Source organism: Sus scrofa, chromosome 9 (genome assembly GCF_054392235.1).
Source record: "Sus scrofa isolate SSC_HxYL_T2T_F1_AM1 chromosome 9, Sscrofa_HxYL_maternal_Yorkshire_Landrace_v2.0, whole genome shotgun sequence".
Taxonomy (NCBI): Eukaryota; Metazoa; Chordata; class Mammalia; order Artiodactyla; family Suidae; genus Sus; species Sus scrofa.
In genome coordinates, this window is record NC_139391.1 from 79622430 (window position 1) to 79648542 (window position 26113).

The window sequence follows — 26113 nt, forward strand, 5'->3', positions numbered from 1 at the left end:
AGGTCTGTCACAAATCCATTAGGCAGTTGGCCTCACACAGCATGGGGCAAACTTAGAGTCAGGCCATCCCATTGTATGGTGTTCCCATCAACAATTTTATTTCTAAAACCTGAAATATTCAGAAGACTGAATATAACGAGTGGGGGGTATTAATATCTTTCTTCTGTATACACAAACCCATAATTTATCTGTGACTAAACCGTTGGCAATGCCAGAATTTAGAGCTGAACATCACAGAATAAATGCATTGAGCTGTTTTCTCTTCCTTTTTGAATGATTTTGAGTATAAGCTGTCAAATTGTGTAGCTGTCTCATGAGGGCAGAATTTGTATGTTCTACCAAGAACAAGGAAGAACAGAGTATGGTCATTTTATTGATGATACCAAGTGACTCTTTTTAAGGGAAGTATCAACCTAAGCACCACAGCCATTGATAGTTTCAAAATAATATTTAGGAGGATCCAGCTTCAGGGGCCGTGAACAGTGTCGCTGAATAATTGCAGACTCATTGGGCATGTGATATTATGCTCACTGAGATCGTGACTACGATAACTCTAATCCTGAAGTGAAGGAAGTGTTTTTTTATCCAAACAAGATGTTCGTGTTTATTACTTTAACTCAATGGTCTTAAATTATCAGCAGCTGGCAGTTCTCAATTTCTCTGCAAAACATTTTTCCCCAAATGCCGGACCATTGTCACAGCAAGTGCGTTAGAAAAACTTTGTTTCTAATGGGACTGCCTCAGGATCCCCCCAAGATAATCCAGCCTGGAAGCTACGCCTTCAAGATAGACAAATAAATGAAGATAGGTCATCTTTTCATACCAGCTTTTATAAGAAAATGGCAAAGTCATCTATTCTTCCTAGTCACATCTCTCTAAAGACAGCCAAAGTTTATTAATTTTCTGCTTTTTTTGTTTACCTTTCCATTGATTTCTTTTTAGCCTCCATAGCAAGTTAGATTAGGAAAAAAAAAAAAAAAAAAAGGAAAAACTACCACCACCATCACTTCAACAACACTTTTGTCTCTGCTGATACTTAGTTTTACCTGAATCAATTATGGGCTTTTGTATCGAGACATCAAGTGAACAAACTTCTTCCTTTCACCAAGTTTGGGAAACTAAAATGTACAGTTTATGAAGGGGAAGTAGGAATGTTCCTGAGTATGCCAGGATGTCTGGTGACTTTGGGGAGGGATGCCTGGCACTGAGGGCAGCTTCTTAGCACAAGTCTGGTTGTCTGGCATGTGACCTGGAGGCTCTGGATGAGTGCTGGGCTCTGACGACACAAGAGTTCATGAACAAGACACGGCAAGGCAGCAAGAGCTCATGTCTTCTCAGGAAACACACATTTTAGGAAAAGGACCTTCTGAGTCACATTCTGTGGAACTACTTAAGACCTGACAACTGATGTGATGATTTTAGCCATTTTAATTAAAAAGGATTTTTATTGGTGTAAGAGGTTTTCGTATATTGCAAGACTGATTTGATATTATACTCTGAAAAAAGCCTTTTACGTCTTATCTGCTCCCAGTTAAGCACACTTTCATGTCTTGTGATTGTCCACATTTAAGGTTAGCATGAGATCACTGTGGTCCCTGAGATGTGGCAAGTGGTTGAAATGAAGAGCTCATGGTTGCCAAGGCATGGGTGTAAATTGGCCTGTTAGAGCTCACAGTAAAGAGCTCTGTGGAACACAGTGCCAATCAGCAGTTTCCCTTTGTATACAGAAGCAGTCGTACTTGCTTGTAAAACTGTGCCATTGTCTGCATAAACCACTGTAACTTTGGGTTCTTCTGTTAGAATGTTCTGGATTCGGAGCACCTATCAAAAAGTAATATTAGATTAATTTTTTTTTGTTTTTTTTTTTTGTTTGTTTGTTTTGTCTTTTTGTCTTTTGTCTGTTGTTGTTGTTGCTATTTCTTGGGCCGCTCCCGCGGCATATGGAGATTCCCAGGCTAGGGGTTGAATCGGAGCTGTAGCCACCGGCCTACGCCAGAGCCACAGCAACGCGGGATCCGAGCCGCGTCTGCAACCTACACCACAGCTTGCGGCAACGCCGGATCATTAACCCACTGAGCAAGGGCAGGGACCGAACTCGCAACCTCATGGTTCCTAGTCGGATTCGTTAACCACTGTGCCACGACGGGAACTCCGGATTAATATTTTTTAAAGTCACTCAAAACATAGCTTTAAAATGGGGTCCTTTCTCCATAAGAAGAAGCCTTTAGGTAAACTATATTTTGTTCCAAAATTACTCTCTATATAAGATACCTATTTCCTCATTAGCAAAATGACAGATTTCGATCAGGTGATTCTTAACAGAGATAGAGACTGAGTCTTATTGGGGCCAGGCAAGAATTGTAAGTCAGTAGCACAGCCTGGGTGTGGTACATTAAGGATCAGTGGGGACTGTGGTAAATTGCAGGGGGAGGAGGTTTAACTCAGTAATAGCCAAATTATTCCCATGCTGGAATTTGGGCTAGTTTTTTTTGTATTTTCAGATATGCTAGTAATTTGGATGCTTACACCCAATTCTTGGTTTTCAAATGTACCAATAATAATAATTAAAAAAAAGAGTATTGCCCCCCAAAATAACATATCCCTATACCACACTCATCATTCCTCTGAACTTCAGGTTCCAACTCTAAAATATGTAAGATTTTATAAGTTCACTTGCCTTCATTTAGTTGAGCAGAAATATGATTGTATCATTAGCAACAGCATATATAAGCTGACTATACTTGATAGCTAATATTTGACCATTTGACCAATAAAATGGTAATTTCATATGATTCACATACTACAAGGAGCATACTTATAAGCCGGGAGCCCAGGATCATATTCACTAAACTATTTTTCATTTGTAGAATGAGGCGGGTGGGACTAGATGAACTCTAAATTCCTTTTTCAAGCTTGTGTTATTCTTAAGGCTTTAGGATAAAATAAAATATCTTTTCTTGAAGAAAAGATACCGAAACATAGACAATACCAAAATGGCAGAGTAGGAAGGCTAGTGCTTATGTATTCAAGGGTCAATAGGAGCTTTTAAAAGGACCTCTCCAAAACAGGTTGCACCGAAGACAGATCTTTTAGGAAATTGCTATAGCATTAACATGTAGTAATTACTGACTGGGGAATAGTTGATTGTGTACCTTGGTTTAAGGAAGCCACTTCCTAATAAAACTCAGTCACTCTTCTATGGGGCAGTGCATTAGATAATGGATTGTTATTACTTTTTGCTCTTTCTTACAAGATTCATCATTATAAAGGAAGAATTTTTTTCCCAGAAATCAAACCAAGTCCATGCTATAGCAAATGACCCAAGTTCACCAAATGAGCTAACAAGCAAGAAGAAATTAGAATCTAACATTTTGCCCAGTTCTGAACAGTGAATGTGACACAGCATACGTTTCTTTAATTCAGTTCTATTCGGCATACCTACCATACAATGGTCCTAATAGCTGAGAACTAGCAAAAGGCACAAAGGATTCCCATTCACCACAATCACAGCTGCCTTGTAAACCCAGAGATAAAGGAGTACGAAGGGCCAGTGTGTGATGGGAAATACATATTTGGTTTTCGCTTTTTATCCAAGAGACACACAGGCTTAAAAAAAAAAAAACCCCTCCCCCTCCCCTCCCCGCTCCACCAGGGGTAGAAGGAGGGATGAGATTGACTCTTAAAACTAAGCTCTATGGAGTTCCTGTTGTGGCGCAGTGGTTGATGAATCCGACTGGGAACCATGAGGTTGCGGGTTCGATCCCTGCCCTTGCTCAGTGGGTTAACGATCTGTCGTTGCCGTGAGCTGTGGCGTAACTGGAATCCCACGTTGCTGTGGCTCTGGCGTAGGCTGGCAGCTACAGCTCTGATCGGACCCCTAGCCTGGGGAACCTCCATGTGCCGTGGGAGCAGCCCAAGAAATGGCAAAAAGACAAAAAAAAAAAAAGAAAAAAAAGAAGCTCTCAAAAGAATACATAGCAGTAAACTATGTCAAAAATTATACCACGTGTTTGATATAAATAGCAAGTATTTTTGGTACATTCTGAAAACTCAAAAGTAGAAAGGCCCAGGTAAATCATAATAAACGTTCAAATGCCCATGGCAAAGTGAGTTTCAAATTCTTGTTTGCACTGAAAAAGACCCTGGACACAAATAGGGTCTTTGAGTACTCTAACTAAGATGAAAGAGAAGCTCTTTTCAGCCCAGATCATTCCAGCCAGTGACTTATGTTCCCATTCTGCTGGGAAGTTTGGCCATCTCTGCTTTAGAACTGGTCCATCCCATGAACTTGGGCATGTACTGACTGATACATGGGAAGAGGGAGTTGAATAGGAAGGCAAGTAACACACAAATGATTAGACTGTAGCAATGTGGCACATGATAGTCTTTAAACTATTGTGAATTCTCAAATTGGAGAAACTCACTATTGAAATAAAGACATGGGCCCCAGTCCAGTGCTGGATATCCTAATGTAGCCCTTGAGGCCTCCCCCTGCTCCACTGTGCTCAGCCTGTTTGAAGCCTGTTCAGGGCTCCTTTGCCTCCACCTTCCAGTAAGTGTGGACCAAGGAACCATGGGGGATGAGCAACTGAGAGGGAGGTGGAGTGGTGTTTACTCTAGATGCCACCCCTCAACCAGAAGTGAGGTTCCCCTCCTGGCACCGCCACCACACATGGCTCTCTTCTTGTTCTGGCTTCTGGCAACCATTTCCACCTGCCTCATTGGCCTTGGAGTACTGCATTATCCACTGTTCATTTCCCTCCCCTACCCACACTTTCGTACATAGGACCCTCATTAAATCCCCTCCAATTACCCAGTTCACACTCAGATGCCTCCCAAGGACAAATTCCTCTTTATATCTGATCAACTGGTTCATCTATCCAAGTTCCCCTTTTATTTGCCCATATAGTTGAGATTTCTATTTTCAACTGAATTAAACAACTGGGAATAAGGTTGCTGATGTGATTCATTTTTCAAACTAACCTCTGACCCAGGAGGATTCTCTGGGTCATAAAAGAAGACTTTCATGCCATTGGGGTGGCATCCAATCCAAAGGTCCCCTGTCACAGGATCCACAGATATGTTATCCACAATTGTATCAAAATCTAGAGACTTCCGGATTAAAACAAAGGAGAGAAGGAAGCACAGAAAGTGAAAAAAAAAAAAAAAAAAACAAGAGGTGATGACACTACACCTGGGAAAACCATCATCAAGGCACTGGTCACCAAACTCCTAGCTTCAGGGACATGACAGTTCTGCCCCATTTCACTAGCATTCAAGGAATTCCTATAGCTTTCCTTCTGTGCCAATATATAGCCAGTTTCCAGAACACACGAGGGAGGGGGTAGATCAGAAAACCAAGAAATATTGTTAAAATGATGATGAAAGTATTCAGACTAACATCTGTGCATGAACTTAAAACTGGAAGAAAAAAAAAGTTTTAAGTGCAGCATAAAACAGTTCCTTCTAGAAAGGCATGTGCAAATGTTATTTTTATAAGCATTCGGAAAACAGCCAGGAAATGTAGATTAATTTCTGATGAGAACATCAATGAAACGTAGGCTCTTCTTTAATGGCTAATCATATCCTATGCAGCCAGAGGAGAAATGATCACCCAGGGTCTAATTTTTGCCTTGGAGTTGAGGGAAAGTTTCTTCTTTAGCCTCCTGATATTATTCAACTCCCTGTTCTTCTGCTATTTATTTTCTAAATATAAGTTGCAAGCATGTGATGACTGCACAGATTGCTGTCGAAGCTTTGTACTGGGATCATAAATAATACCAACGATTCTTAATTCCGTCATTCATCATCTTCGCTGCCTTCTACTGGGGAGCATCAATTTGTTTACCTCTAACTCTCATTTGGAGAAACAATATCTACCAGGTACCTCAAACAGAGGCCAGAGTATCTTAGTGCCCAGAGAGCCTGAAATAATCAGTGGTGAGTCATTGAAGAGGCCAAAGTGTGGGCAGAGAGTTGCAGTGAGCCTATGCTGCCCTGTGCTTCCTATTCAAAATGAGAGCAGTCCGACATGGCCCTGAAGGGACTTGTGGGCTCAAGCATTGAGGCAGAGCCTCCTTTTCACCTTCGAGCAACACCATCCCTCATTCCCACCCTGGAAACAGACAAGGTTGGCCAAAGGAGGTGGCTGAGCAAACATCTTCTGGCCAAAATCAGCTCCAGTCTTTATCCCCCAAACCCCATCTAGCTCAGTGTCAGACATTCTAAGCTGATAGGTTAAATTTTTAATCAGTTAAGGAAAATATTTGTCTCAGGGCTTTGCTATTAAATTCAGATAGGGTCATTACCAACCAGCGAACTTCATGGGAGATGAAAGCCTGCAGAGATGAGGGTGGGGAGAGAAAGTGGGAAAAGGACACAGAATCCTGGGGTCCCATTCATTTCAACACACAATTACTGAGCTCCTGCCATGTGCCCCTGCTGAGCAAGCAGCAGGCCTGGGTCCTGCTGAAGAAGAGCTGACAGTCCAGCAGAGAGCCCATCTTGGGCTTAGCAATGAACTCTTCTCTTGCAAATCCACAATTCTAGCAATACTAACTCACCACAAGGCACAAGTATACCACATTTCACAAAGCCCAGTGGAAATTTTTACCTTACTTGGTCAAGGAAACTCAATAAATTATTCTCTTTGGGAAAAACTGTCTCCTCTGTTAACAAATATCCCAATTTTTAGAGAATTTTAACTCACTGAAGTGAGACTAATTCATCGGCTGTGTCTTAGAATTTTTTTTTTTTTTGAGAAGGGGATAACTTTTATTGTGGTAAAATATGCATAACATGAAATTTGTCATTTTAACCATTTTTAAGCATACAATTCAGTGGCATCAAGTATATTAGAAATGCTGTGAATCCACCACCATGATCAATTTCCAGAACCTTTCATCATCCCCAAAAGAAACAATATCCAATAGCTCCCCATCCCTCCCTTCCCCATCCCCTGGTAAGTGCTATTCCACTTTCTCTTCATGAATCTGCCTATTCTAGGTTCCTCATATAAGTGGAATTATATAGTATTTGTCCTTTTGCGCCTGGCCTATTATTTCACTAGCATAATGTCAAGTTCATTGGTGCTATAGCATGAATTTTTACTTCATTCCTTTTTAAGGCTGAATAATATTTCACTGTATGGCTACATTACACTTGGACAGGACATAAATCCATCCACATCTCATCACAAATTCTAAGAACAATCCCAGCTAGTTTATCAAATTTCTTGGCACACTGGGTATGAATTAACTGGTCTTAATTAATATGACCCTTCAAAAGAAACAAAAGAATAACATTATAGTCAGTGGAAGGAGGGGGTCTCAACTGAATTGCTGTCAGAAGTGGGAACCAAACCTGAAATAAGCTTTTTCCCTCAATCCCGCCTCCATGAGAGCAGCGCCTTTCTCATCCTGTGTTGAATGTATATTAGATTGAGTTTTATTCTTATGAAATCCTTTACCTTTCCATTTGCAGAAGTACCTATTGTTATAACCACAATTTGTCGTTATTCTTTCAGCCAGTATGAGTGTGTGAAAGTCCATTTTACTTCAGCTAATACCAAACTAGCCCTGCCAATGATTTTGAATGTCAAACATGATATTACATTTGATGTCACATCAAGGTAATTTTCTTGGAGTGAAGCCTCTCAGGACAGTCCTTGAGATGCGCTGATGGGCAGAGTCACATGGGACCAGCTGACAGCACTTCGTGCCAGGGCCAGTTCTGGCAGGGGAGCAATATCTTCGTGTTTTTTAGAAGCATGACTTTCATAATGCTCCACTTTGTTCTTATTTTTTCTCTCCTCTCCTTTATATTTTTTTTTGAAATTCAAATGCTTTTTAAACATATGAAAAGATGCTGTGTGTTGTTCATAATCAAAGAAATGCAATTTAAATCTACAAAATAGTGGGTTTTGCCATTTGACTGGCAAGTATCCAGAAGTTTGAAACTATATACTGGGCTGGTAAAAAATACATAAAGAAATATCCTCCAACATTATTGGTAGGAATATAAGTTGATTCAGTCTTTTAGAACAGTTTGTTGCTTTCCATCAACATTTAAAATGCACAAACCCTTCTCTCAGCATTTTCACTTCTAGAAACTTGTCCTCCGTATGTTTTACTTATGCACAAAACCATACGAGGATACACATAATGCCATCGTTTATAGTCTCAAGATTCTGGGAACTACCTAAATGCCTATTAGTAAGGGAATAGTTAGATACATTATGGTCTGTCCATAAAGTGATAGAGAAATTTATATATGCTCACATGAAATGATCTCCACTAAGTGAAAAAGCAAGGTTTGGAGCAGTGTGTATATTGCCATTTAGTGACAAAAAGGAAGGAGTGGGAGGATGTATATATGCAGATACACATATCTGCTTGATGTGTAAATTATTTCTGAAAAGATATACAAGGAATTGGTAACTGTTGTTTTCTCTCCTGTGATCAAGGAAGCCTTCTGTTGGAATTTTGCCATGTGCGTTTACTATATTTTTTTATTCAAAGTACTCTTAAAATGAACCTTTCCTTTATATTTTAACCCCTTTTGATCCAAATCTTTAGACCTGATGAGAATTGGTATGGGTCAAGATGAAACCCTGAAGGTGGCCCAGCCCCACCAGGTTCGTTCAGCAGTTAATCTCTTGAATGCCTACTAGGCGTGGGAACTCTCCCAGGAACGCACAAGAAAATATCTATTCTGTGGAACTTATGCCCTAGTGGGAGAGGCAGACAATGGAAAGATTAAGATATAAAGGATATTAGCAAAGGATGTTGAAGGGAAAATAAAGCCATAAAGAAGGAGATGGGAAGTGTGGGTGTGGGTGTGTTTAGGGAGAAGCAGAGTAACAGTTTAGCTTGGATGGCCAGGGAAGGCCTCACAGAAGTGACAATTAAGTGAAATCTGGAAGGATACAAAAGAGAGAGCCTTGGAGATCTTGAGGAAGTGCACCTGAGAGCAGAGGGAACAAGTGCCCCATCCCAAGGCAGGGCTAGTGAGCTCCAGAAATACTCAAGCAGGAGAGGCTCAACAGAGGGGCAAGGGCTGGAGACAAAGGCAGCAAGGTGATGGGCTGATGACCATTGTGAGTACTTGGGCTTTATGAATATTGTGCTGAGTGCTGCTGTATTAAATACAGGTTGAGGCAATTTCTTGTCTGTTTCATCAATATGGAGGGGGACAAGAGTGGGAGAGAAAGGGAAGGGAGGGAGGCAAATAGTGTAGGAAGGTGGAAGAAGGGGAGGATGGAGGGAGGGAGGGGAATTGAAGAACACAATGCCAAGCTTAAAATTCACTAGAGCAGAAAGTTTCAGAGGTGATTTGAATGGTTTGATGCCTCCCACTCTGCAGCTGAGCAAAAGTGAACAACAAGCACATATGATGCTGATGACTCTTAATAAAGGAGTGAAAAATTGGTTGTAACCCACTCCAATTAGATAATTCTTTTTTCTTCACTTTTAATTTCGCAAATCAATTAGAATCTAATTATCACTCTGCAAACTTACAGTGTTAATACATCTTACCTTCAATGGAGTTAAAGTCCAATTAGCATGCTTTTCATACACATGAATCTTATGAGCCATCGATTCAGCTATATAGACATACCTTCAAAGAAGAAAGAGCTACATCAAAACACGTGGAGTAATGTGATTCAGAAGGTTACCATGAAGTTGGAAGAGAAGAAGTTTGCTCAGAGACTGGAAAATGGAACCTGTCTCAGAGCACACCAAATTCTGAAAGAACTCAATGAGTTGGCAGTGAACATTGGAGTTATAATTTCTGAAAAGTTGCTTCTAAAGGTGGGAAGCTAGTTGGCCCCAATGAGCAGGTGTTCCATAACTCTAACACCAGCTCTTCATATCTGGAAGCAAAAGCATGACAGTGCTTCTCCTGGTTTGTCAGTATAATGGCAAGCCCCAGGTTTTGCATTTCAGAGGCCAGTGAGTTCTCACCCATGTGCCGCAGGAAAGTTCTTTGACAACAAAGGCCTTGTTTTAGGCCAGAAAAAATACAAGAGAGAATAAGAACTTGGCCTAGATCTAAGAGAAGGCTTCTTCTCCTCTACCCTGAGTCTGGTCTTGATCCTGTGGATTTAGTATTTATACATAGTGCAATGTCATAGTCATCATAGAGATCCATAGCCAGTCTAAGCACAGTGCAGCCCAGAGCGCAGAGAGAAATGACTACTTGATTATCTGCTATTTTTGAAGAGCAGGAGATGATATGAATAATTAAAAACTGTCTGTGTTGCTTTCTCTAAATATGTTACTAACCCTCTAAATATGTTGCAAATCCTTGATTATACAAGATGAGATAGAGTGCTAGCCAAAATGTGGTGCCCAGACCAGTGATAATCTGTGAATTGTTTCTGAGTCACCACCATATAATAACGTAAATCAACTACATCTCTAAGCATGCAACTTAGTGAAGCTAACTTTTGTTTTCTCCATGGTAAAACTTTCTTGCTAAAGGAATCAGTGCCTTGATTTACATTTCAGTGCAAGTTCTTTGTTTTGTCATAAACCAGCACTGCTATATTCATAGCTACAAACTCTTAATTTCATTATACACTCAAAAATCTTCCCTCAGGAGTTCCCATTATGGCACAGGGGGTTGAGAATCTGCCTGCAGTGACTCAGGTTGCTGCAGAGGTGCTCATTCGATCCCCTGCCTGGCTCAGTGGGTTAAAGGATTCGGTGCTGCCACAGATGGAGCATAGATCAGCAGCTGTGGCTTGAATTCATTCTCTGGCCTGGGAATGTCCACACGCCGCAGATGCAGCCATTATAAAAAAAAAAAAAAAAATCTTCCCTCAAAGCAAAACTGTTGAGTAACACTAAATGGCTACTGCAGTCCTCCCCTCTTGAAATGTACCCTCTCCCCCCACCAAAAAAAAAAAGAAATTTCAAATAATATGCCATCACAAAATAGAAAATTTTGATTTGATGTATATTATCCCCTGAAAATTTAAGATATTTTACATTTTTTCCAATTTCCTCTTACTGGGAAGACATGTTAAAATGCATCCCATTATTTAAAAAATGAATATGCTCTAAAGATGTCTAATGAGAATCTGGACACATGCATGGCACTTTGAGGAGTTCACATACTTGCCATCAGGTGAGATGTTGATTCCATTAGCAAAATCAAATCCACTGGCCATCACTTGAACTTCATTTGGACTGTAGTAAACAGCATATGACCATGCTAGACCCAAATACATCTCCCAGAATGTCAGGTAAGTGTCAACAAAATAGTGATCATTGGTGGCATAGAAGTGTTCAGGTCCCACAGCGACAATGTCATTTATTCTGCAATTCAAACACACATATGACACATGCAGGTGAAGGCATAATACATTACAGGATTATGCATTGGTATTCATCAATGTCTAGTTTAAAATCATGAAGTGGGATGGAGTCTTCACAATAGCTGTTATGGCTCAGAATTATGTGAAATCAATCCCTCCTTATACAATCATCAAAGTTGATAATTACCCTAAGAAATCCTGAGAGGTCAGTATAGCAAAGGAACATAACCATCCTATTAACCATATCTTTAAAACAGTGTTAGGGGTGTGTGTGTGTGTGTGTGTGTGTGTGTGTGTGTGTGTGTAAATAGACTGACAAATCTCTGTAGAAATTACATTAGGCAAGGAATCATTATCAGGGCAAATTTCTTTATGCTCATATAGAACAATCCAAGGTAGCATCAAGCAGTGGAAAAAATCCTGGCAATTATGAATGAGTCTTGCATTTTAAAGCTCTGCTACTATTTGCTGTGTACAGTTAGGGAAAATTAATCAGTTCACATGTTAGGGCCTCAGTTTCCTTATCTATAAAAGGAAGATGAGATGGACTGGTCTATCTTTCAGCATTACAGGGTCCCTTCCAGCCATAAAGTTTCATGATTCTAAATAGAGTGAAATGTCCATGAGCAAGAATGCTTGGAAATAGGATCCTGTGGCTTTTTTTGTTGCTGTTGTTCTCATTTTGATTCTCTGTACGTAACTGAAAATCTAAGATATATGAGTCTATTTTTCTGCTTTAATAGGTACAACAGCGAACATATAAGTGAGTCATTCTGTGCTGATTGAGGTGACAGAAGTTCCCGGGGGCCATTATCTGGGAGAGAATTATCTCAACTCCATTGCAGAGGGCGTCACAGCTGGCACATCCGCTCTGACGCAGCTCTAGGCTCCTGGACCAGTTTGATAAGCATATAGATCCTCAGTTTTCTCATCTGTAAAGAGAGGTTAAATGATTTTCCCAAAGTCATACAGCTCATTAGTATAAGACTAAGGGTCAGCATCTTCATTTGTGGCGTTGCAGTGGGAATTCCAATGAGACAATGCCTGCTGTGTGCTTTTCAGGGAGCCTGCCACTCAAACCCTCTGTCAGTGGTAGCCACTGTTACTACATGAGAAAAAAACTCTAGGAATCTTGTAGATTCTGTACAAGCTTCAGGCATAAGCCTGGAAACTGGGGGAGAGGAGGTTGCTCTCTTTTTTAAGGTGAATTTCTGAAATCAGTATGCTTTATAATCCATTGCTGTTTTTCATCAAAAGAAAAAGAGCAGATGGTTTAGAGTAATAGCTTTGAAATCTGATGGACTCCATTTGAATCCTGGTGTTGCTTGTTATCCGTGGGGCCACAATGTCACTAAACTCTGAGCCTCTCTGTACCTTGAAAGATTGGGGTAAGAATAAAACAAAATAACGAATCAAAGATCTTGGAACTATGCCAGGCATATAGTAAGTTAATGACCAATAATGACCATTGTGTGATTATTATTAATAACATGCTTCAGATATAATAGATAAGTCATTGGATTATTAATGCTATAGAAAATCATATAAACCACCATAGGATACAAAGCAGAAAATATACATGGCTATCCCTAGGTTGAGAGGGCAGAATTTTAGTTAATTGTGGTAAACTATGGTTATTTTCAGTTTGATTCTACTTTGCCAAAGACTATATATATATATACATATATATATGCAATTACCCAGAAAAAAAAATAAGCTATCCCTGAAACCAGACAAAAAGTGAGATTTCCAAGATAAAATGGTAAAACAAATAAAATACATTTTCACTATTTCATAGCAACTCAGAGCACAAACTCCACACAAGCTACCATGGTTAGAATTCCAGCTGTACCATTTACTGAGAGTATCATCTGAGACAAGTTAAAGACTCCAGGCCTCATTTTTTTAAAAAATCCAAAATGGTATAACGATAAACTTAACTAAGAAAATATTTGTAAAAGGTTAATAAAATAAGCTGTTAAACTGATCATTACAGCACCTAACTTATGGTTGAAGCTCATTAAGCTGTTATTATCGCCATTGCTCTTACCATTAGCCCAGTTTCTCTGGCCTACACACTTTCCCCTAATATACATCTAGGTATTTGGCACATTCTCCAGACACTGAGTGTCCTCATTCTTCTTCCAAACTATACTTGTTGAATGAATGTAAGAATGAACTCTCACACCAAAAGCTGTTCTCTGAACTTTCATGCAGAAGATGATCTGGGTCATGGTAATTTTTAATGGCTACAATTGGTTGATTGACCTTCATCCAGTAATTCAACTTCTCTCCAATCTCACTTTCCTCAACATCAAACTTCCCAGGTAGGAAAGGAGAGGCAGAAGCACTGGTACCACTGAGCACATATCATTTATCAGGTGCTTTGATAGTACCCGCATGTATATAGCACACAATTTAAAAGAAATCTAGGTTTACAAATACTGAGATAATTGAGCTCTGCAAATAAAGGTTGGGATTCTAGAAAATCATAATAGTTAGAGGGTAAAAAGTGTCAAAGAAGAAAACATCAGATTATTTTCCTAAATCCATCAGTACTTCATAAGCCAAATACTAAGGCAAGTGAGGACCTTGACTTTGTGTTGGATTGTTGGGGATCAGGGGTCCATGTGTGTTTTATTTCTCTGTAGGTTATATTGTCAAGGAGCAGGGATGGAGCTCAGTGTTACAAAAGAGCTGCTATTTCAAAAAACCATGTGCAAAGAGGAATAGAGGCACCAGATTTCAGATCTCCTCTTAGGTATGTGTTTCTAATTCTTAGAAACAGGTAAGATTTTATTTAATACATACATAAATAGATAACAAATAGACTCAAAATGTGAAATTTGTCTATGAAACCGGTTTGGTTTTGAAATACTAGGTCTGGTTTTGGAGACGAACAGAGTGTTTTCTTGGTAAAAGTTTAAAGGAACATCCTCTGAGGCCAGGAGCCATAAACTGGCATCCAGCTAACCTGGGAAATGAGGGAGGAAAAGGACGAGTCTTCTCTGAGGGGCTCGAGTCCTCAAATTTTTCTGCAGAAGAACATTTGGAGGAGTTTGGGATCATTAGAAAGAAGAATTGCTATCATCCCCCCAGCCCCTGCCAAAAGGAAACACTAAAAGTGGATTAACCATCCACCACCGTTAAAGGAAAATAGAAATATGACATATCTCAGTACTTAGGCAGAAGTTTGTGTTTGATGGTTTTCAGATGCAAAAGTGTCTTTTCTTCTTCTTGAAATTTAAACAACTCAACCGTGGACTTCAAATCTGGATGGCTCACCACTAGCAGGTACACGGTATTATCTGAGAAGAGATTAAAAACAAAAATCGAAACATTAACTGAGCTCTCAGCTGTCAGCTCTGTCTCCAAAAAGCAATTTCAACCCACCTCCAACTAGTACTTAGGGTGTCAGGCAGATGGAATATTTTCATCTCTTTGTAGAGAGAAGCACTTGCAATTGCTCCAAAGAAAAATGGCTAAAGGGAGACCCAGTGACAGTCTCTAAAAACTCCAGACTCCACAGGGGGAAAAATATCCTCAACTTAAGAATGAGCAGCCCTTGACACTAAAACTCCAAAGAGCTTATTAAGCTTTCTACTGCAAATGGTCTCATTGAGATGCAGCATTGAGATAAAAGAGATAAAAGATGTGAAGAATATCAATAGAAGAAGGTGTGCTCAGGTGTAATTTACACAGTGTGAAATGATAAATTCCATAAAAAGAGCATCTGAAAGATAATATCAAAGGAAAGCAGCTTCTGGGAGTCAGTGCAACTCTGGGACATGAAATGCACCAGTCTAAGTGGTCAAGAAGGTGAGATCATACATAGTCGGCAAGTGAACTTAGACCACAGTCTTTGCCTTCGGGAGCAGTGAGTCTTTGGAAATTTTTGATGTGACCAAATTGGTGTTTAAAGGCAAATAGTATAAAGTTTAGGAGGTTGAATTGAAGAAATTTGAACAGAGAAGCCAGCTATGAGGCTCTCCATTAGTCTTTTCAGCAAACAAATGTTTACAGATATAGAGAACAGACTTCTGGTTGCCAAGGGCGGAGGGGGAAGGAAGGATTGGGAGTTTGGGATTAGCAGATACAAACTATTACATATAGGATGGATAAACAATAAGGTCCTACTGTATAGCACAGAAAACTATATCTAATATCCTGTAATAAACCATAATGGAAAATAATATGAAAAAGAATATATATGTATATATATATTTTATATGTATATATATATTATATATATTATATATAGCAGATACAAACTATTACATATAGGATGGATAAACAATAAGGTCCTATTGTATAGCTCAGAAAACTATATTTAATATCCTGTAATAAACCATAATGGAAAATAATATGAAAAAGAATATATATGTGAAGAATATATATGTGTATATATATATTATATATAATATATATGTGCATATATGTATAGTATATATGTGAAGAATGTATATGTATATATATTATATACATATATAAATGAATCACTTTGCTATGCAGCAGCAATTAACACAACATTGAAAATCAACTATACTTCAATAAAATAATTTTTTTTTAAGAAACAAGTGTTTAATTGATGTTGTGCTACAAAGGGGAAATACAATCAGATAAAGAGATGGAGAGTAATGAGATGTCTTCATGACAGTCAGGGAAGTTTTAATACTATCATGTCAAAGCAGAGACCTAAATGAAATAAAGGATTGAACTATGAATATCTGAGGAAAGAGTGTTCCAGGCTGAGGGAAGAGAGTGTGCAAAGGACCTGAGGTAGGAGCTTCGTTGGCACACTTAATAGTGAGGCTGTGGCTGGAACTGAAGGAATGAAACAGTGAGAGGGCTGAAGCCATAGAAATGGGAGCCAAGGCCAGTCTTGTTAGGGCTTTGGGTAAGGATCCAGGGTTTACTTACTGCGGGTTTTCAACCAAGAAGTAACATGACCTATGGGTACAATGGCAATCCAGGCATGTGGAGAGAAGAGATGGACTAGGAGGAAGGCACTGACAGGAAAAAGCAAAAAAGGATACCAGAGGCATTTGATAGCAAATATCAAAAGTCCCTGATGATGGCTGAGGAATGAGGAAGTTGTAAATCAAACAGAAGTGAGGATTAAAACCCCGATTTACATTTTGCACAGCAGATTCCACCTCTAGGAATTTATCTTAAGGAAGTATTTGCAGAAGATATATGTATAAGAATGTTTATTTTGGCATTGTTTTCAGTGAGCATAAAGGTGGGAAGAGGCTGAATATCCATCAACAGATGAACTTTATTACGATACTCCCACACAACTGAATTTTCAGCAGCCATGCAAAGTGCACTAAATGCACTGTCAGAGAAAGGAGTCCATGATGTAGTGCTTAATGCAAAAGCAATTTACAGAAGGGCTCGTGTTAGTATTTGTGTGGTTATTTCCCCATTTTAATTTAAAAGAGACTGCACACACCCACACCATATTCCTTTGCATTTAAAATATTTTTAAAATAAAATATGATGTTGATAAATGGGTGAAGAGATCATTGAAAGGGAAATATATATGTAGATATGTATATTTTGTATATGCATATATGGAAGAAGGGAAGTCATGAGGTAAACATGAAGAAGGGAAGATAAGAGCATGAAGAATTACTTTTTGACATTTTTTGAGTTTAATATGGCTGTAGGAGAGGTACCCAAATAGAAGTATCTAGCAAGCTGAAGGAAGGAATCTGAACAGCCGATAAAATAATAATGATGATGATAATAATAATCCACATTTGGGGTTGTTCTAGATTGCAGGCACAGTTACGGTTATAACGTGGCTAAACTTCTTGAAATAGAGAAGATAACGAGGAGGCAAAAGAGCAGCCCTTTGGGGAATGTTCAGAAAATTGGAAATGAGTGACAAAATAATGAAGAGGGGAGAAAACCTGCAGCTGATCAGAATGAGGACAGATGAGTGTGTTGGAATATCAGGGCAGGGAGGGGGGTGTGATTGACTTGAAGGAGAAAGTGGTCAATAGTATAAAATGAGGTGGAGGAAGGAAGAGGGAGAAGGGAGAGAGAGGGGAGGAGAGGGAGGAAGGAGAGGCAGAGCTGGAAGAGAGAGTTTGTTAATAAAAACATTGCTGATGAATTTCAAGGCAGCAATTTTAGCTCCTCTGACCCCCACAATGGGAAAAGTCTAAGAGACCGAAGGAGGGACTGTCTGGGGAGGAGATGGAGGCCATGAGGATAGACGTGGTTCTCAACTCTGGTCTGACATTTTTATCTCCTGGAGATCTTATAACAAGTACTGCTGGCTGAAGCTTCCCTCAGATTGATCAGACAGATAAAAATATTTGGGGCTGGGGCCTGGCATGAGGCTTTTTAAAACTCTCTAGGTCCTTGTGTGTGCAATTCAGGTTGGGAATTAATGTAGAGACCAAGGAAATGGCTGCAAAAAGAAGGAAAGAAATGGGATGAAGGCATAAGGGATGGGACAAGACATTAAATGAGAAGCAGTTTGAAGACAGTGACCGGGGAGGCAATGAAGGGGACTTTCTGTGAGTGGATCGATCTATAGGTTGCAGGTGTCTTATGTTAGAAAAATCTATTTCTGTAAATTCCTGGATCTGTAAAATTGTTTAAAATGGAAAAACCCATAAGGATTAGGGCTGAATATTATTACTATAATAATTATTGGGATAATCTGAGTGTTGGTGTTTTTTAAAAATAGGTATTTGCAAATCTTAAATATTTTAGCATTCTCAAGCATTTACATGGTTATAACTTCATATTTATTTAACATAGAGGGTAAGTTTAAGACCCAGAATAAGGACATTATTCATGATTATATTTAGTTGGATGAAAAGAAATATCCATTCTTTAACACTTATTCTGTTTTTTTAAATTCATTTTTATATTTTAATAAACATTAAATATGGTTACCTTCATCTGTGAAGGTGCTAATTCCATGAGGGTTAAATGAAGACAAATCAAAGTTACTTCCAGTGATCCTTAATTCTAACACCGTTGGATCCTCTTCATTCAGGTCCATCAGAAGTATTTTTCCAGGCTTATCGGGTTCAAAGACCTTTATTCCAGGATATTTTAATCCCTTAAAAAATAATGGAGGAGAAACCACAGGTGCATTACAAATACTTCATATGCTAGTGGAGGTGGGTTCACACTGCCTGGGTCAGGCCATGGGGTCACACGGGACGCCTCTTAGCTGGCTTTGGAATAGGCCCATGTGGTCTCTGGAAGCCAGATACTCCCCCAAGTGATCCCACACAACAGGCACAGACCCTTCCATCACCAGCTGCAAAGCCATGTGTGTCAAATATCACCAACCCATGACAATGATAAAAAATGGGAAGAGCAGGCCAAAGAAGCATTTACCAATGGGCTTCAACAATATAAGCAAGGAACATGGAGAAAACATTGGTCATGGTTTTTATACCATCTGCTGGCAGGTTCCTTAGAAGCATCTCAGAGACAAAGGTTTAGGAGAAGTCTAGTGAGCTCAGGGAACAAGGCTTTTCTTAGCCTGCAGGGAGAACAATACAGCTGCAATCTGTTTTCGATACTGGGGTCCCATATAAGATTTTGCTTGGACTATATATTCTGTTGCTTAAAAAACAAAGTTTGTACGACACTTCTGCAAAGGATGACTAGTCTGCCATTTTCATAGGAGAAAACTGGATTAAATCAATTACATCAGGCAGCAAAGGGGTTTTCAATGGCTGGATGACTTGTACATTGTATTCTATCAACTCTGTTATCCTAGACTAGCTTGTTGATTCCTTTGGTTTTGAGCTGTATCACCCACTATAATGGTCTGTATTTTGGAGAGAATCTGCATACAACCCCAACCACCACAACACAGTGGCTTCTCTCTTCAAAGTCTGGAAATTGAGGAATGACCTAGCAACAATTTTAAATTAAAAGGCTTATTCTGAAAAGCATTAAAAAAAAAATAGGTAGGAGTTTCTGTCGTGGTGCAGTGGAAACGAATCTGACTAGGAACCATGAGGTTGTGGGTTCAATCCCTGGCCTTGCTCAGTGGGTTAAGGATCCGGAGTTGCCGTGAGCTGTGGTGTAGGTCGCAGATTCCGCTTGGATCTGACATTGCTGTTGCTCTGGCGTAGGCTGGCAGCTACAGCTCTGATTAGACCCCTAGCCTGGGAACCTCCATATGCCACGGGCACAGTCCTAAAAAGACGGAAAGACGGAAAGACAAAAAAAAAAAAAAAAAAAAAAAAAAGTAAAAAATTCCAATGACATGTGAGGGGATATATATATTTGAGTTCACCATCATTTAGGTGCCTCACTGACCTCACAAATTGCCACAATGGAAGATAAGGGAATATAAGAGTTCAGTGTACACACAGGAATACTAACTAATATGCATGGAACACGTATGATCATAATCATATCATTGTGAATGCATACACGGTTTATTTTTGAACCATATCACTGCTTATTTTATTTGAAATAAATATACAAGGCTTATTTTATTTGAAATAAACATACAAGGCTGAAATATAAGACTTAAAGTGCCCATCCTAGAAAATTGTTCAGCTCATCAGAGCACGCTAAAAGAAAAGAAACACTTACAGTGCTAATGAAAGCCAGTCCATTATGAAGTACCTCTAAGTCTTCAGAGCCAGATTCTGTCAGAAAAGAAAGTAGCACAGATTGCTTCAGACTGTTGTAAGAAAGGGGTCCTTTTCTTTATTATTCTTAACTTGAAAATGGGAATACATATTTAGCTCTTCTTTGATAGGTTTGGAATAATTCTCTCATTTGTTTATACAAATTGACTAATGTGATTATTTAAAAATTAAAAGACATTAATAAAATTAAGTGTAGTTAAAGTTTACACTTAATATATTTATTTGAAATTTATGGACTAGAACTTTTTCTTCAGCATCTGAATCTCTTAAATTCATGCAAATTCACTAAATGTACAAAAAGTATGGTGATTTGAAAATAGCTTGCTGTTTTTTAAAGACACAGAGTATACTCCCAATATATGTTGATATTTAATAATTCCAAGTCAAATAAATTATTTGAAAGCCCTATTGGAAATATAAACAAAGTTCAAATACTTTGGTTAAAATGCAGATACATTTCATATGCCGAATATGCACTTACTATTAGTGATAAACATCAATAAAGTATCACCAAGTTAATCATGTTTAAGTATATGTAAATTTTTTGAATTTCAATCAATCTTGAGACATGGGATTTTTGATTTGGTATTAATAATTTTAGTGTAGATGCTTATTTTTCAAATATCCAGTGATATTTAACATCAATATCATATTTGTTTTCTAGAAAAAGATTGCACTATAAGATATATGACCTAGAACTATCAATGTCCTAACAGAAAAGAATATTTTTAGAAAGAATATATGCATATATATATGTAAACTGAATCGCTTTGCTATACAGCAGAAATTAACACATTATATCAACTATACTTCAATAAAAAAAGAATGATTAAAAATAGCCAGAAAGGCTGAGAGATGAAGAAACAAAATATTAAGGGTCCTTACCAATAGAAAATCAATACAAGACAATAAAATTTTCAGTAGAAAAATCTGAAATCTAAAAAAAAAAAAAAACAAAAACTAACCAAGCTTATTAATGCTAACTGTATTAAGACATCTGGTCTAGCCTTTTCAACCTCAGTCAACTGAGAGAAATCTAAAAAACTCTCAAAACATAACAAAAGCATGAATGTCAAACAATTTGTTCTCAAATAACAAAAGTGGTTGGTTGAAGCCAGATGGGAGCTTGAGTCCTCTGACACTCCCTGTTGGCTGCCTACCAACTGCTATTCTCTGGCCCTTTTATCTTTGCTATGGGGCCTGCCTCCCACAGTAGAGGCCCCTTAATCACTTTCCCAGCTTCCTTTGCAGCTAGGCCACCAGCCTGTTGTCTAGCTCTGACTAATGAGATCTAAGGGGAAATCTGCTGAGAGCTTCTGGGACAGTATCTCCTCCCAAATATTAAAAGAGAGATCCACTAGGAGAAGCCTTGTGGTAACTGCAAAGGTGTGTGAGGTCTTTTAAACAATTTACCCTTTACTCACTGCTTTTTCTCCCTTGCTGTCCCTTCTCTGCCATCTGCTCAGGTTACATTACCATAAAATCAAACACTGACTAAACAGACCAAACAAAACAAATGATCAAAAACCAGTCAAAGCCTGAGCAATAGGTTGGTAAATTCAAAAGTCAAGTAGTTTGATATTCATAACCAACTACTGAATAACTTAATAACATTCTCCTGGTTCACAGTTTTATTTTTGAACAAAATTAAACAGGTGTAGTAGTCAAAGAAATCATAAGATAATACTGAAAATTCAAGTGAGATACTTCCTCTTCTTAAACACTTACCTATTCCTTTTACTAATTTACAGTTAGGAAGTTCTACTGGTTTTATTTCTCGGAAAGCATTCATTCTTGTACTGAGAGAGAGAGAAAAATGGATTAAAATACCCATAAAACTATCCAGAAATTATACCTAAGTTGCAAAAGTAAGCAGCCTATAAAACTCTCCATAACTGTACTTTATTTGGGTTTCAACCCCAGTGTTAGCAATCCCTGGAACTTGAGCAATTCTACCAGACAAGGCCATGGCAAGACACGTTGTGGCCCTGGGCACAGCATTCAATATTTATTTAGCAGAGGCGGGTAGATACGCAAAGGAGATACGTTGGTGTCCTCTCCAGGGCTCTGTGCCCTTTGGCAGAACAGGAACTATTTCATCAGCTGTGTCAAGAGTTCTAAGTAGAAATTTGTGTTAAATGGCAACATGGTTCCAATTTAATCCATTGATGTTTTAGAGCTGCTGACAGATGGGCCTCCTGCCCATCTGCCCGGTCTGGCCCCAAAGCCTAGACTGGGCATCTGCTTTGGGGTGTACTACTTGACAAATGCAGGTGTGCATAAAGGGTTTATAACTTCAGAAAATCATACCCCAGTCTAGCATATTAAAAAGTCATTGCATGTGTGTGTGCACACACACTCACACACACACATGCACACACACCTTATTAAATCTGATTGTATAAACATCATGGGGAACATCTGAGTGAAGGACAAAGGAAAAAAGAACAGATGTGAGAAAGAAGTACCAGCAGGCTGCCTGTGCATTGCAGAGCTATTGATGTGGCATTTGAAAGAAATGGACCACAACATTAGCACAGTCAAGAGATTCAAACAATAAACATTTTTTTAAAACTAATGACACAATATTGTCATAGTGAGTATTAACAGTTATCCAACAATCCCTAGAAATCTTATTTGGCTAAAGATAGGCAGAGAAAGTTTTCACCTGTCTCACTGATAATTTAGTCTCATGGAAGTAGGAGAATGGGCTGGGGGTGACTGGATGCTTTGAATAAAATTCTTAACAACATGGTATAAAATAATAGGAATTTAGGGGTGACCGATCTTTCATCTTTTCATTCAGAAAAAAATGTAGCAAGTTCCTACTAGCCATGCCACTGGCTACCAATTCTACCTTCTAAGAGGGTCTGAGCCAAGAGACGAGGAGTGGCTTTGTTAAAGCCACTTTGTTAAAGCACCACAGTTCATCCTGAGGAGAGAACCACCAGTCTGGGTGCTAGAGATCCAGAGATGAATGGATAGATGAGGAAGGCTTGGCCAGCAAGGACAGGGTGTGTCCCTGAATGATGGACACAAACTTAGAAAGCAGACTTCAAAGGAAAGCTAGATCTGCCCCATGACCTGAGAAACAAAAAAGATATTTCAGCATTAGAAATCTGACATCATAATCACAAAAGTTTTCAATAAAGACAGAGAAGGGAAAGTGATGGAGCAGTGCTTACCATATTTTCATGCTGAGACCTGCATTAGGAAAAGCATTTTATGTGGCAGAAAGACACACCTCTCTCTGTCACACACACATGCATATGAAACTTTCTCCCTCCCTCTCTTTCTCTTACACACACACACACACACACACACATACACACACACACACACGAAACAAGGTTTAGAAAAGAATATTCACCCAAATACACACGATACATTCTTCACTATTCATTTCTATTTCATTTACTTTAAAATGCTGGTCCTACAAATTCCAAATGTTGGTGAGGATGTGGAGAAAACAGAGCCCTAGTACACTGTTGGTGGGAATGTAGACTGATGCAGCCACTGTAGAAAACTGTATGGAGGCTTCTCAAAATCACACAGGAAGAAAAGCCACGCAGCCTGGCTTGCCAGGTTCATTAAATTGATGTGTTCATAGAGGGCAGAGAAAAGCAGAACTGAACAGTTCCTGTTCTAACTCAGGGTTCTCTCATGGAAGTTGATCTCTAACCTGGAAAAGGCAAAATATCACAGTTAAAGGGAGCCCAGGTTATATAAGGAGGCATTAAGTCAGCACTCACTCAGTTGCTTTGGGTTCAAATTTATGGCCAAAGCAAGTCAAATCTCAACAGGCTAATCATCGCTACTATGGTTCAGGGTACTGCATTGACTCTGGTTTAACACTTAAACCTCTCCCTGAGGTATCATTTTCCCCTATTTTATGGATGACTAAGATTAAGTGGTTTTCCAAGGATAGAAAATTATAAAGTGACTGAATTGGGATTGAAATGCAAATAGGAATGCAAAGATCACATTCAGTCCTCTGCTCAAGCAAAATTTACAGGTATCTCTGCTTTTAAAAAGTTGGAGGAAGTGCCAGGAGACAGTTCAGCTTGTGTTACTATAATCCAGCTCATATTTTTCTATTTTACTTTCAATTATCAGGAAATATCATGTCCAGGAACATTAAATCCAAATGTTCCAGGTCAAAGGGATAAAGTTCAGTGTTAGAGATGTGTTGCTGATTCATAACTGCTGAACTGTGGCCAGAAATCACATACTCCCTGTTGTGAATTATTATTTGGAAACATGTGCCAGCTCCTTACGAAAGAAAGCAAGGGACTTTAGCTATGCATTGAGAAATCTGTTCTGGAACTTTCCATAAGTACCCTCACTGATCTACTTTCTGCCACTGCACATTCCTCAATATTCAGTATTCCTTATTGGGTCTTACTATCCTTAAAAGGATGAAATTAGGATTTGAAATCAGGTGCCATGACACCAAGGACACTTTTTTTTGTATATCACTTTCTCTCTTCCTTTCACTTGCTCATGCAAGTTTTCCCTCCATCCTGCTAATCCACCAGGAAGATTCCTGCCCATGACACTCTGTGGCTCCTCGTGATCTTCTGTGATAGGGTTAGTAACTCCTTTATTTATCCTCATGAACCCTCAGACATCTACAGAGTCTCTTACCATACTGTTTTGCAGTAATCAATTTGTGGCCTCATTGCTCACAGTAAACTCTGTGAGTGAACACTGAGTCCTGTTCATCCCTGTGACTTCCTGCATGAACACAGTGCTCAAAGAAAAAGAAGATACTTGGTGGATGTCTGCTGAATTGTTTTGTTGAATTAGTAGGCTGGTGCATCAGATGGAGAAGATGATGTTGGTTGCATTGATAGTGGAGATCACTGAGTTAAATGTCCTTAGCCTAGGGTCTCAATGAGGTATTATCACAATATACTTTCAAGTATCATTCATTAGATGGAGATATTTCATAGGTATATTTTTGAGACAGCATGTAATAAAAGCTAGCATGTGTAGAGTATCTTTCAAGTACCATATTTTATATATATCCTGTTGTGATATGCATAATGATCCCATCATATTTCAGTGGAGAAACAGGCTCAGGATGGTAAAGTTGAGACAGGCTGGGACCTGAGACCTGGGGCCCTTTGCTACAATTCTTGCACATGGACAAGCATCTCCTAGAGCAACAGAATACAAAGAAGATATAAGGGACTAAAAATAACTGCATGTATGTACAATTGGGGCAAATTATGAATAATAAGATGAAAAAGGACCAAAAAAACGAATTGCCACTTCTGAGGTGTCTTGAGCAAAAGCAGGGAACTGTGCATGATCTGCCCCTACTCTCACCCCATTTAAGGCACCACCTTGCCCTCCTCCCCCTCAGGGAGAGAGCAAGGGAACTTGTTTTCTTTCTTTCTTTCTTTCTTTTTTTTTTGCTTTTTAGGGCCGCACCTGTGGCATATAGAGGTTCCCAGGATAGGGGTCAAATTGGAGCTACAGCTGTGAACCTGTTACTTGTGATCACTCCCTCCTGCTGCAGCACAAGTCCTAATAAAGCCTTGACTAAATTAAAAAGTTCAAGAACTCAGTTTGGTAACAGAGTGACTTGAAAGTTGCAGAATTGTAGCATAGCAATTTGAATCACAATGTCTTTATATATTTTGATGTTTGGTAAGACACATTTTGTCTTATTGTTCCATCATGTAAGTTCTGCAACTACTGTCCGACAATTATGTTTCCTTAAAAAACTTAGATTCTGTATTAGGCAAGTTGCATTCAGTTCGAAGTGCACGTTGTTCATACTTCATGAGTTGAGTTTAATGGATGCATAAAAATCTTATAAGAGTTTATGTTATGATTTAGCACTAAAATGAAAAAAATATTATTAATACAGAAATTCATGGAAACAGCAATTGGAAATACATTTATATTAATAAAGGGTGAAAAAAAGAAAGTTGCAGAAACTAGATGCACCTCAAGTCTGTTGGACTCCCCCATTGATCCCTTCCCACTAGAGTGTGTTGCCTGGAGTGAGCCTGGGGGTAGCAGAAATAAGGCTAGCTTTGCGGTTTGCTTCTAGAGAAAAGGAATGCAGTGGTCTCACAGGTTGCAATGGGCAATTTAGGAACAAGGAAGTTGCCCCAGAGACGCAGGG

General features: G+C 39.0%; 1 protein-coding gene across 27 annotated transcripts in view; it reads right to left on the reverse strand.

The window, feature by feature from the left end:
• Window positions 1-1410: 1410 nt before the first annotated feature.
• The window catches only part of PON1 (paraoxonase 1), a 28855-nt gene continuing 4152 nt past the window's right edge, over window positions 1411-26113 (reverse strand). For 4 of the 27 annotated variants that reach the window (XM_021101913.2, XM_021101912.2, XM_021101917.2 and 1 more), the window contains 9 exons: window positions 23390-23653; window positions 21700-21770; window positions 19913-19968; window positions 18242-18410; window positions 14505-14631; window positions 11124-11324; window positions 9537-9618; window positions 4984-5112; window positions 1426-1821 (listed from right to left, as the gene is read on the reverse strand). In XM_021101913.2, the coding sequence (XP_020957572.1) occupies window positions 1663-1821; window positions 4984-5112; window positions 9537-9618; window positions 11124-11324; window positions 14505-14631; window positions 18242-18410; window positions 19913-19968; window positions 21700-21763 (987 nt within the window). In that variant the 5' untranslated portion in view covers window positions 21764-21770; window positions 23390-23653 and the 3' untranslated portion in view covers window positions 1426-1662. 27 annotated transcript variants of the gene reach the window in all.